The following is a 12,831-nucleotide window of genomic DNA, read 5'->3' as shown; positions in this document are numbered from 1 at the left end:
GAGGGGAAGTAGAACTCAACGCATTTCTCTGAGTTTTCCTGATTCTAACTCGCTTTAAAAGGATGATAACTCTCATCATACTCAAGAACAATGAGCAGTCGGGGCGCCCCGTCCCCTTCCTGCCTCCCGCATCCGGAGAGGCTGGGGAGGGCACCAAGACGGCGCGGCCCCAGGCGCGAAGGGAAGACTGCCGGGTGGGCCGCGATGGGGAGCCAGGCTGGGCCCGGGAAGCCGAGGTTTCCGGCATTTTTGCCACTTTCTCTCACTGAGGCTTCCCGACAGACCTGGGACCAGAGCAAGGCAGGGCCACTTGCTCCCGTCTTAGAGCGGAGTAAACTGAGGCCCGATCTGAGCTCAAGGAAGAAGCTAGTGGAGCCAACCTCCGACAGCACACATATCAGCTTCCTGCCTCCAACTCCACTGCACTCCACCCGCCGCCCAAAGCACAGGGGGGACCTGTCCCCCAGCCAACATGCCAGGACAATCCTAGGGGCTGAGGATACCGAGGGAACAAAAAACCAAGGCTCCATCCCCCGGGGAGCTCGCCAGGGCCAGGCCCCCTCCCAGGCTCCCTCCTCCTGGCCCTGGATGCAGCTGGGGGAGGCTGGTCTGCCCTCAGCTGAGCGTGTACCAGGTAACTTCCGGGCCAAGTGTGAGCTCCTTGAAGACAGGTTCCATCTTCAGCTCCTATTTCTGAGGACCTACAAGCCTTTTAGGGCCCCAAAGGTAAAACCGTAAAAACCCTGCCCTCCTGAGAGGACCAGTCTTGCAGTGGAAGCAAGTCTTGCTGGGCCACGAGTCACCTTGGTGCACCTGACACGGAGGTTTGATGCTTGGGAAGGCACTCGTCTTATTGCAGAGCCCACTGCCCACTACTGCGGACTGAGCACACGGAGACTCTCATAACTCCGGCTTCCTTTCCCCCAGCCTCACTCCGATCCCTCCTCACCCACAGGGCCAGGCCTCTGGGCAGCCAGCCCCTTACAGGCACTCGGGGCTGGGCCAGCAGGGTTGTGGCAGTTGTTTTGCTTGTGAACACCAGACATGTGATCAAACCTTTGGGTGCCCAAAGGGCCTGTGCACTGGCCATGATAGCGCTGGGTTCTGCTTCTCAGAAGCTTGGGGACTTCTCCCTCGAAACCCTTGTCTGGAGCTGCCCTTTCTTCATCTGGTCCTTTCTGCTCACTTCTTTTAAAAAAAATGTATTTTTATTGATTTCAGAGAGGAAGGGAGAGGGAGATAGAAACATCAATGAAAGAGAATCATTGACCGGCTGCCTCCTGCACACCCCTCACTGGGGATTGAGCCCGCAACCCGATATCGAACCGGGGACCCGTCAGTCCGCAGGCCAACACTCTGTCCACTGAGCCACACCAGCTAGGGCACTGCTCACTTCCTTTAGCCTGGTCGGGGAACTCCAGGGCCCACGTCAGAATTCAGGGTGTGCCTTAGTTGCTTCAGCGCCACTGTCTGTCGGAAAGGAGTCGGCCTGTGACTGGGACTGCAAGCCATCAGCCTTCAACACTTCCTCTCAGAGCAAGCCCCGCCCTTGGTTAGGATTCCTGCAAGGCCTCCGCCGGCCACCAGGAGGCTGAAGCCAGGGCACTTTTCTGGGGGGCAGGCCTCAGCGTCTGAGCAGAGAGGCTCACCTAGCTATGCCCCCACCCATGCTCCACTCCAGTCCTAAGTCCCCATAGCACATATTCTCCCTCATGAGCCCCGATTTGCCCTGTCTCCTGCTTTCCTCTGTCCAAGGAATCCCCACAGAGGATCTTTAATGCTCCCTCAGTAAATTTCCAGAGAGCTTTCCCAGGGCTCCTCCCCTTAAACAGGGAAGAGTGGACACTCCCCTCCGTCCCCCAGCTCCTCAGGTTCCAAAGCCCTGGCTAGTTCTCTGGGAGGCAGTGGTTCCATCCTCTCACTCATGACAAATGGAGAAGGCTCATGTGGTGCTGCCAGGCCCCAGCCACTCAGCCTCTGCAGGCAGCCCCTGCAGGACTGAGGCCCAGTAGCCTCACGTCCCCTGAAGCAGCTTCACTGTCCTCTGGAGCCTGGAAAGGCAGTCCTGTCAGATGAGCAAAGGCAGGAGGCGGCTAGCGAGCTCACTGCCACGATCACTGCAGGGTCTGTCTTCTGTCTGCCCCCCACCCCCATGCTATCCCTCTAATGCTGTTACATCCCTTTCACCACTTGCCAAATAGCTGTGCAGACAATTCCTTGATCAAACAAGATTGCCTTCTTGAGTTTAAATTTTATTTTACAAAAAGAGAAATAAAGAAAACTGATAGGCAGTTATACTGACTTACAATTGTTCTGTTTGCTTTTTTAAAAAAGTGACATGAAACACAAGTAAAAATAAATACGTCATAGAAACAGCCAGTTGCCCAGTCTCTGGGGCAGGAGCACCTGCCCTGCGAGAGGAGGGAAGCCCATGACTACACCGGCAGAGCACCAGCCACAGGTGCTCCTCAAAGCCAGGTGCAATCCCAGGCCTCAGGGGGCATCCTGAGGAAAGAAGACGGAAAACCAAAGCCAGGTGCCAGGTCCCTGGGGCCCCCAACCCCCCCACTCCTGGCAGCAATGTGGCCTTAGTGGTTATCCACTGCGACCCCCTCAACCCACCTGGACCTCCTTCCCGACCCTCTGGAGAGGGTCCAGGAAAAAACCAGTCTTGAGCGGGCTAAAGGGATTCTTCTGCTGAGTCCCCAGCCCACCCTGAGTAACGCAACCAGACAAGTCAGTTTACACTCATGTGCACATGAGCAGGTGTGTGCATGTGCACACACACACACTCACAGGCACACATACACACACACACATACACACACCTGGGCTGAGCTCTCTTCCAGAGGAGGGTCCTGGATCAGGTCACAGTATGAGGTCCCCCCTCTTCTGAATATCACCCCAGTAGTGGTAACAGAAAGTACCCAAATCTCTCCCAGCCTCTGCCCCAAAGACTCTGCAGCCTGCCTGGCTACCTCTCCCGGACTCAGATGCACCTTTTCCTCAGTCACATAGGCCCGAGAGAGGGGAGAGGCAGACTCAGTCCCTGAGAGCAAAGAAGTTGGACATCGCCTGCTCAGGAAGTTCATTGTAAGACTTGGGTATTCATAAAAGGCCCAGGGCCAAGCTAGTGGCACAGACAGACATTTAGGGTAACAGTGGAATACACAGGGCAGAAGAGAAGCGCCAGTAGGAGGGGAATGAATGGGGAAGGTGACAGATGGAGAGCGAAGCACTCAGACAGGCCTGGAGGGGCAGGTTCCTGGGAACAGTGAGCAGAGGGCCAGAAAGTCTCCTGGGTCCACTGGGGAAAGGAGCTCCTCAGGAGTTCTGGTGGCAAAAGAGCCACTTAGCTGGGTGTACAGGAGGCCGTGGTTCGGAAGGGAGACTGGTCTTCTGAGGAATCACAGGGAAACAGGAGGAAGGGTCATGGCCAGGAACACTAGGAACAAGGAATGTGAAACCCCCAGACCTTCCACATGGGAAGAGCACTCAGTTCTGGGGCAAGGCCAGGCTTGCACAGACTGAAGCAGACGACTTGCTCTGCTGACGACTTTGGGAGTGACAGTCCCCCCGAGACGCCTAAGGTTTGGTTGTCTGTTTCCACCTATCAGCAGAACTCCCCTAGCTTTGCTTCAGACCCTGGAGTGGGAATATCATATTTAGCTGTGAATCACAAGTATATAAACTTCAGACACTAATTCCTAGGGAAGAGAGTGCCAAGGACCAGCGTTATCCTGAAGTCGGGAGATGACAAAATAGATGCTGAGCACAACTCGAGGTGAGGACTTTGCAGAATCCAATCTGATCCAACAGGGTTCACTTACTTTCTTAAGTGGCTACTCTGTCTCTGTTCAATTTTTATCCACAGATACTAAGAAAAGGAAATCGCACATCACTACACATGGAATCCTGAAGCAAGTTGTACCATATTCCCTCGGTGAGAACTTAGGCTGAACCAGCCGGACGGGGCTTCTGTGGAAGATGAGGGAGGGGAAGTGCCCGGGCCGGTCTCCCACCTCCCTCATCTCCCCACCCCTCCCTCACGCAGGCCTGGATGGCAGGTGGAAGCCACCAGCAAGTGTCTCTATCAAAGCAGCTGCAGAACATGGCCCATGGCCTCAGAGACAGTTCCTGCTTCCCTCACACACATGCTCACTGCCTACCAGCACACAGGAAGAGGCAGCAGGGAAGTCAAAAGGGTTTTCACGGTCATTAAAAAAACAAACATGGAACTGGTAGCACCCCAATTTCCCGTGACCCCACCCCCACCTGCCTACACAGTATACGCTGCATATATCAAACAAAGCCTTCTCCAGCCAGGTCTGCCACCCGAAGCTACGGCCTCTCCCCAGTTATAGGAAGACCCAGCCCCTGGAAGCACTGGGTCGACAGCAGGCACGCAATGCCTCTCATAATACCCATTCACTTCCTGGTACCTCCAAAGCCCATGCCTCCAGTGACTGGTCTCAATTCCTTGCTGGAATAGTTTGTGGATTCTTGGAGCCTGCGGCTATGATGTTTTAGAGGTGCACACAGAATGACCCCTCCTTACACACACACACACACACACACACACACACACACACACACACCTGCTCTGGGATCCCAGTGCTCCGGGGCCTTGGAGGTATCAACTGTGGCCCAGGGTGTGAGTGTGCTCTGCAAACCGGAGACCTGGGGTAGCTCACGCCCTCAGCACCAGCCACAACCTGAAAGCCCACACTGAGTCCACTCACCACCCGCTCCTGGTGCATCTGAGAGAGCACTGGTTGAAGTGCTAGTTTTAAATTACTAAAATAATTTGCATAGCTAAATTGTAGGTCTAAGGCTTCTATGAGTAGGAGAGTTAAGAGTCTGACAGGGTGCTTATGAAAAGAGAAAAAAAGCGCCTTAAGTCCCACTGTTGGTGTAACCAGACAGCGCGCGCGTGCGCACACACACACACACACACACACACACACACGCACTTGTACATGCACACCCCCATCAGCCATCTCCTTGTCTCTTCTCTGGGGACAACACCCCCGAGTGTGTAAGGCCCCCCCCAACAACGAAAACCAGCTGGTGGAAGAGTTGCAGAAGCAGCTACTACTGGGGTGACCTGACTAAACTGCCTCCAGGACAGGGGAGGCAGGGGCAGCAGCTGCCCAGTGAGGACCCCCGGGGAGGGGGTGGAGCTCTGCAGACAGACACGGTGTGTTCATCATAAAGACCTGCCTGGAGCGGCCTCAGCAGGCAGGGAAAGCCAAGCGGAAGACAGCCAGTGTTTATGCCTAAAGACTAGATGCCCCGCCCCTGGCACTGGCAACAAGAAAGGGTCGACCCAGAATGGCTGGTATGTTCTTTTAGGACAAAGCCAGGCTTCAGGCTCCTACAGAGGAAGGGCTCCTCCATGTTCCTTCAGAGGATGGAGGTAGCAGACAGCAGGCCCACACTGACCATCTGATAGGCTGGGGAAGTCAACACATTTCCCAATAGGAAATCAAATCTGTTCCCTCAACGCAGCCATCAATACACAGCGTAGCGAGCCTGCCTCTAAGTCTAAGGTCACCATAGGAGGATGCAACTCCAAATTTGGGGTCATTTACTTTCCAATAGCAAATTCCATGACCCCAAGTTTCCAGCTCCGTGGAACGAGTCTCATCCCACCAATTCTCCAGACACAGGAGTCCCTGGTCTTCCTGCAAAACGTGGCTATTTGGTGCACACCTTGGTCAAGCCTGGCTTTCTTTCCGTGGCCAGTTCGCCACCCTCGGGGATGTGCTCACCGGCAGCCATGGGGTCTGGGATATTTTAAAACTGCCTTTCCCATCTCCTACCCTCTTCCCTACCCCAGCCTCCCCCTCCCCCTCCCAATAACAACAAAAAGACACATGAAAAGTCTAAATAATAAATAATTGCCCATAAGAAATAAATTAACTGAGCTCTCTACCAGGGAAGGCAGGGGCAGGAAAGGCCACTGGGACAGGCAGTGGGGCTCAGGTCCATCCCTGTGAAGCTTGTCCTTCCAGCCTCCCCACAGCACAGGGTTCCCCTCCCGCCTCGCAGTTTCTCTCCCTGGAAAGGGCTGCTCCGAGGCAGCCACTAGGGAGAGGCAGAGAGGGGCAATGCCCATTTCTCCCATTATCTCCCCCAAATTCCACAACCAATGTGGCTCTGAAAACCAGGGACTCAGGTTACCTGGGCTCCTCTTCACCCACGAGAAGGAAACTTGTGGTTTCCACGGCTCTCCTGGGCTCACCCTGACGTTCGTTCTAACTGCCATGAACCACCACACTCTGATTTCCATTTTTAAAAAGATAAATTCATTTTCCCCCCTCATTCGTCCCTCCCTTCCTCCCCCCCACCTTCATCCCTGCTGTTACATACACATACGTACATACATAAACACACACACGCACAGCACACATACCTGGTCTGCTTCCTTCCCACCCCCTAAAAAGACTCCACTTCACGTGGAATCGCAGTCTGCTCTCCCTGCCCACACTCCTTCTTTACCCGCCCCTTCCTCACTCCCCTCCCCTCTCCAGGCCAAGCTAAGTCACCCAGTAAGGCAGGTCTCTTGGGAGAGAATGTTCCCAAAGACAGAGATGGGATGTGAGTGCCTACACTCAGAGGGGCAAGCAGGCAAGCTGACAGTTAAGCAAGGCAGCAGGAAGAGAGGCGGGCTGCCCGGCCCTCCAGTCCTGTTTGGGTCCCTGATTTCCCGCGATTGCTGCTCTGCTGGAATTTTTTGCCTTTGTTGGGCTGCAGCAGAGCCCTGCCACTATGGTCACCCCCCTTCCTTGTCCTCTTCCTGCCCCTCCTGCCAAGTGCCCTACTCTCAGAAGCCCAGACAGCTGCCTGCCAGCTGGGTGGGCAACCTGCTGGGGCCCTGAGTGAGGTGGAGAGGGGCTCCCAGCTATTTCCCAGTGACCTCTATCACATCATCGTCCTTGTCCTCGTCGTCATTGGAGCTGAACCCCACCTCAGCCACCTCGTGAGAGTCAAATGGAGGCACCTGGGACTGGAGGAGGCCGCCAGCTGGGTAGCCCGTGTGGGAGGACATGTAGCCTGGGTAGACCGACATGCCCCGGGAAAGGTTGGTGGGCAAGACAGGGGTGGGGAAAGGGGCAAACATCCTCGGCTCGGACAGGAGTGGCTGTGAGAATGGGAGTGAGTAGCTGGGCAGCATCCCTGGAACAGAGGGGTTCAGCATGAAGGAAGGGGTGCTGGCAGTGACTGAGGTAGCCGTGGAAGAGGAACTGACGGGGCCTGCTGGCACCAGAGGGTCAGTAGTCACTGGAAACACCAGGCGGGCATCTGCCAGCAAATTGGACAGCTGGTAGTAGGAGGGGGGACTGCCCATAAACAGGGAGTTCTCCCCAGCCTGGGAGGTGAAGGGGGTGGTGAGGTTATGGTTTAAAGAGACGGGTGGCATGGCAAACCCGCCTGCAACTGGATACCCGTGTTCATACGGCTGCACGGGGGCTGGTAGATGGCCCTTCCTGGACCGCCGGCGGGCTGACTCCTGGGCAGCAGATGGTGTGACCAACTTCCGCTTGTGGCCCCTTAAATCCAAGACTGGGTGCCTGTCACCACAGGGCTGGCCGGTCACCAAGAGGGAACTGTTGAGGCAGTGGCTCCCAAGTCGAGGCTCCGTCCCAAGAGCAGTCCCAGGCACAGCACTGCCGTCCACCAGTTGGGCAGGGGGGCCAGGCAGGCCGGTGGCGGAGCTGGGGGAGCTCTGGCGGGACTCGCGGGCAGCGGCCACGTCCGCGTACTGCTGCAGCTCGCTGAGGATCTCCGGGCTGTCGGGAGAGACAGGCCTGGCCAGCCCCTCAGGGTCGGGGGCTTTGGGTGATGAGGCACTGGGTCTGCCGTTGCTCGTAGACTCGAGAGAAGGCCCCTGGGAACCTGGGGACAAAACGTATGTGACTGAGAACCAGAATGGCCAGGGAGAAAAGGAAGATATAGGGGAAAGTTCCATGAAAGAACAAATAAATCCCATCCTGGGTCCCCAAAATTCAAATAGTTTGATGTATAAAGTCACCCAGTTAACTTTCCCCGAGGAAACAGGTCTCTCCTTTCCCTGATTGTAAAACTCCACAAGGTGAAGCCCACGAGGTCATGGACATGAAATGCTAAGTCATCAGTCTTACCCCCAGTCAGGTTTGCAGTGACCAGGATTGAAGAAAAGAGGAAAGTGCTTCTAACAAGTCATCCATCCTGGCTTAAAACCAAACAAAAGCCTTGGCTGTGGAAGATGATGGGAGGCCTGCTGGGGACGCCTGGAAAACAGGCTCTGGCCTGGACCTCGGCCACATGTGGAGCTGTTAACTCGGTGTGATAATGCTGCTGGCTCAGAGGGGAATGCCCTTGGCCTTAGGCTGTGTGTGTGAAAAGGTTTAGGGGTAAAAGTGACATGATGTCCTCGATTTGCAAATAGTTCAGATAACAGGAAGGGAGAGACAAAAGCGAGTGCACAGCGAAAGGAACAGTCATTGGTGTTGGCTGCTCACGGTGCCGCTCTATCAACTGGGCTGGCTGTGTGCACAAAAAAGCAGTCTAGCTCTCGTGCCTCCCGGAGGAAGGATGGAGGAGAAGCTCTCCCACAGGGGATCCTGGCCAGAGCACCTCACTGTGAATGAGCCCGCACACTCTTCAACCTGGCGATCCGCCCACGTCTGGGGATTATGCTGCAGATACACCACGTGCCTGGGAGACAGTTCTGCATGTGGAGTACAGCAATCTGAGCACCCCAGGACAGGGGACTTGGGACGTAAGGTGCTGTCCCACCCTGTCCCACCCAGCGGCATCCTGTGCACGCCCTCCAGGAGGCACAGCTACAGCAGATAAGGCACCAGCCCTGGGCTACCTATTGAGTGAAGGACTAACCAGTGTATTATAGTAAGTGAGCATTCATTTGAAAAATACAAAGGAAAGTTATACACACGTTTTTTATCCAAACAGGCACACATGCTTTTTATCCATAAAGACACACACATCCCTGTACTGCATTCAGAATATCTCTGAAAATGACAGGCGAGAAATGACTGGCTAGAGGTATGGCGGGAGAAAAACTTACTTTTCACTTTACCCCTTTTTGTACCTTTTGAATTGTGAACCACGTACACATTATTTACTAAAAAATTAATTACAAGTGAAACTAAACCAAAACACAACACATGTCCAGCGGTGAACGGGAGACAGAGCCACATGCGATACCTGAGGCAGCCATCCGGCCATCTTCAGGGGCTTTGGGTTTGCCCGTCGCTCGGACAGCAAAGATCCGCCCGTCGCTGGTGCGGATGTACGTCCCTAAGAAGCACGAGGAAGACTGTGAGCAGCAGACAATGCCCTCCTGCCAGCCGTGGGCTGGGAAACAGCTGTAAAAGTAGGTCTCCCACCCTCTCTCAGACGTCTGCAATGATCGGTGAGGACGGAGCTGCGGCCCAATATTAGCCCTTTTCTCCACAAACACTGACTGCATCAGCACCGCCACAGGCCCTGCTCTAGAGCCTGGCCCGCTGGGGGAGATGGACAGGCACAGGAGCACCCATCAGGAAAGGCTCATGCAGTGGAGGAAAGAAACGGGGGGGGAGGAGGAGCACAGGCCCTCTGGCCCACGCCTTCCTGCCTCAATACCCTCTCTGTTGGTGGAAACAATTCTAGAGCTGCGTTCCATTCCCAAACACTAATCTACCATCCCGTGTTTTTTTATCAATCTCCTGGAAAATCCGGGCTGCCTCCAGGCCAGAGATTGGCAAACTTTTCCTTAAAAGGCCAATTAGTAAGTAATTCTGGCTTTGTGAGCCATTAGCTCTCTCTTGCAACTATTCAACTCTGTAGTATAACAGCTAGTGCCGCTATGGTCTAAAATATTTATTTATGGACATTGAAAGGCTGGATTTGGCTGGTGCACAGCAGAGCTTGCCCTTTACCCACCCCTGCTCTAGGCCCACAGGAGCCCAGTAAGGGGCAGGTACAACCTCCTGTGTCTTGTATTTCACAGCAGCATCTTTTCCTTGAGCCTAAAGGTACTGTGACCCAACAGAGGCCGGGCGAAACCTCCTTACTGACGCCGAGCCTCAGGAGCTCCCAGAGTGAAGGCTGGCGGGAATGATAGGCGTCGACACTGTCCCGACAGATTTCATCCCAGCAGTCTCACCCTCCTTGTAAGGAGGCAGAGGCAGTGGATTTTCCCAATGACCACACTTTGACCTACTTTCCCCTCCTGTTCTAAATCCCACTCTTCTGTTTTAAATTCGCCAACGAAGAGTGAACCCACAAAGCCTAGCACCCACTCTTGGACCCTAATAAAGGCAGAGACCCAGGTCCATGTTCTTTCTCTTTCTCCCCCGTGACCGCCATGTGAGACCCTCGGGCATAATGTACCCTCCAGAACTTGTGAATAATGCTCTTGTATCTACAACGTTCCCGGATGGCTGCTGTGTGTTACAGTCATAATAGCACAAGGGCTGGTTCAGCCACAGCACTGGCTCTGGGGAAATGTCTACGGGCTTCCCACAGGTAGTGTGGGACCAGGTGAGTCAGGCATTCCTAGCCAATAGCGCCGCAATTGATAGGCTGAGACACAAAACACAGTGTCTATCCAAACCCACCCCAAATTCTCCATAAAAACAATGTCAAAATACAGGGATGCGGGGACCTTAACTCCCTTCTCTTAAGCCACTGCCAGATATCCTTGGGGCCCCGCCCACACTACTGAGCTCCTGGAAATGTCATTTCCTCATGCTTCCCCGGATGTACGGATTCTGCTTCCCAGCCAGGACAGGGGACGGGCGGGCGGGCAGTCTCACCTTTCGTCCCGCGGATGATGTGGATGCTCTCCCCAGCATTAATTCTCGCCTGTACATCTGTGGAGCTGTTGAGTCCAGGAATAACAATATCTAGTGAAGACACAGACCTCAGATTTAGATTACACAGGGCCTGACTAAAGCAGGGAAGGAAACCACAGTCCACATCCACCCCGTTTCTCAGCAGATTCTCTAACGCCTCTCGGTGGGCAAAGGTCAGAGCCAAGGACAGCAAGGCCCGCAGCCCTCTCGCAGCTGCCTAATAGAGAATACTCTGAGAACCAGAAACTTCTGAGAAATCTGATCATCTTTCGGGTCAATTTCCCTGATTTAACTAAAATTTCGTAGAGTTTCTGGTTTAGAAATTTGGTTCAAATGGTTATTTCTCTGTATTTTTTCTCCTCTCGGAGTTATTGGCAAGCGCCTGCTCCACATCACTTTAGGATGTTTGAGGTGTTAATAAATACTAAAATTCCTGCGTGAACAAAGTGATTTGAAAGGGACAGCACCCAACCTGTGGTGGTGACCACCTTCTGCACAAGGACGCCCGCGCGCTGCAGGTAGTTGATGGGGAAGTTCATGGCTGGGTTTGTGCTGGAGGCACAGCTTACGCCGCCTCCCAGGGGGACATGCCGGGGCATCATGGGGATGGGGGTGGACTGCACAGGACGGACGCTGGCCACAGGCTTCTCATCACTCTTCAGCGTTGGCTGCCTGTGAGAGAAGGACAGCGCACTCAGAGAGGTCGGCAGAACAGCCACCCTTCCCTCCTGCGGAGCCCTCAGACCCCCACCCACAGCCTCAGCTGCTGCTGAGGAGGGTCAGAGGACTGACAGAGCACGGTCAGCTCAAAAGACAAGACGCAGGGCTGAGGCAGTGGAGGCAGAAAGGCAGCGAGGGATGACGCTTCTCAGAGCCTAAGGAGTCAGATGTCAGTGGGATGACGCCTTTACGGGGATTCGGACGGTCTATCTACACGCACCAGGCACTCGCCCTTGGAGAAGAGTCAGGGAGAGGCAAGGATGCAACAGGGAGGAAAAGTTCTTCAGCCCCCAGTACATGCGAGCTGCAGACAAACGGGGGGAACTTGCCCACTCACCAAGGAGAAAGGCCACGTGACGCCACATGTGCAGGTCAATTTGAGAGGCCACCTGTCCAACCTTAACGGTCTTTACTCTCTGAAACTTCAAGTATCAGTAAGCAATGCAGACACCCCTCTCCTCTGCATTACTTTTCATTGGGCTCCTCCTGGGGCCACTCCCCAGGATACCCCTCTAGTCACGACCACCACAAAAGCAGCAGCAGCCAAAACCCTGTGCCCCGCAGCCAGGCCTCTAACTGGCACGTGCCCGTGGCCAGCCTCTCTTTCCATTCAGCAATAGGCTTCTGCCCCGCTCATATTCTAAACAATTCTAGAAGTTTGCTCAAGGAAAAGGTTTCTCACTCAGGACTGGGGCACAGCCACAGAATGCAATCCCATGAGCAGCAGCAGAACGCACTGACTGCACTCCAAGGCCCATAAAGACCTGGCCTTCACCCTTGCACTTCAGCGCTTAGCAAGGTCTAGGACAGTGATGGTGAACCTATGACACGCATGTCAGAGGTGACACGCGAACTCATTTTTTTGGTTGATTTTTCTTTGTTAAATGGCATTTAAATATATAAAATAAATATCAAAAATATAAGTCTTTGTTTTACTACGGTTGCAAATATCAAAAAATTTCTATATGTGACATGGCACCAGAGTTAAGTTAGGGTTTTTCAAAATGCTGGCACGCCGAGCTCAGAAGGTTCGCCATCCCTGGTCTAGGACCAAAGTGCTACGGATAGGACGGGCTGTGCAGGAGGGCTGGGTCTCTGTGTTTTGGGAACCTGCACCTCCCAGAATACAAATGGACACTCCTGAGTCCCAAGACCAGCAGCTCACTCTTCCTGCCAGAGCCACTTAAACCCCGGGCTGCGGACTGCCTGACACCTCACCCCCGAGCAGAGCCCGTCAGTTCTCAGCAGCCAAAGAGCAGTTTAC

At 54.3% G+C, this 12,831-nt stretch overlaps 1 protein-coding gene across 1 annotated transcript in view; it reads right to left on the bottom strand.

The window, feature by feature from the left end:
• Nucleotides 1-12,831, bottom strand: part of RAD54L2 (RAD54 like 2) — a 62,944-nt gene that overhangs the window by 27,019 nt on the left and 23,094 nt on the right. Inside the window, 4 exon segments of the mRNA XM_006104840.3 lie at nt 7,452-7,902; nt 9,214-9,306; nt 10,809-10,898; nt 11,320-11,519. Of these exon segments, the coding sequence (XP_006104902.2) occupies nt 7,452-7,902; nt 9,214-9,306; nt 10,809-10,898; nt 11,320-11,519 (834 nt within the window).

Source organism: Myotis lucifugus, unplaced genomic scaffold (genome assembly GCF_000147115.1).
Source record: "Myotis lucifugus unplaced genomic scaffold, Myoluc2.0 scaffold_614, whole genome shotgun sequence".
NCBI lineage: Eukaryota > Metazoa > Chordata > Mammalia > Chiroptera > Vespertilionidae > Myotis > Myotis lucifugus.
This window is presented reverse-complemented; position numbering and strand designations above follow the sequence as displayed.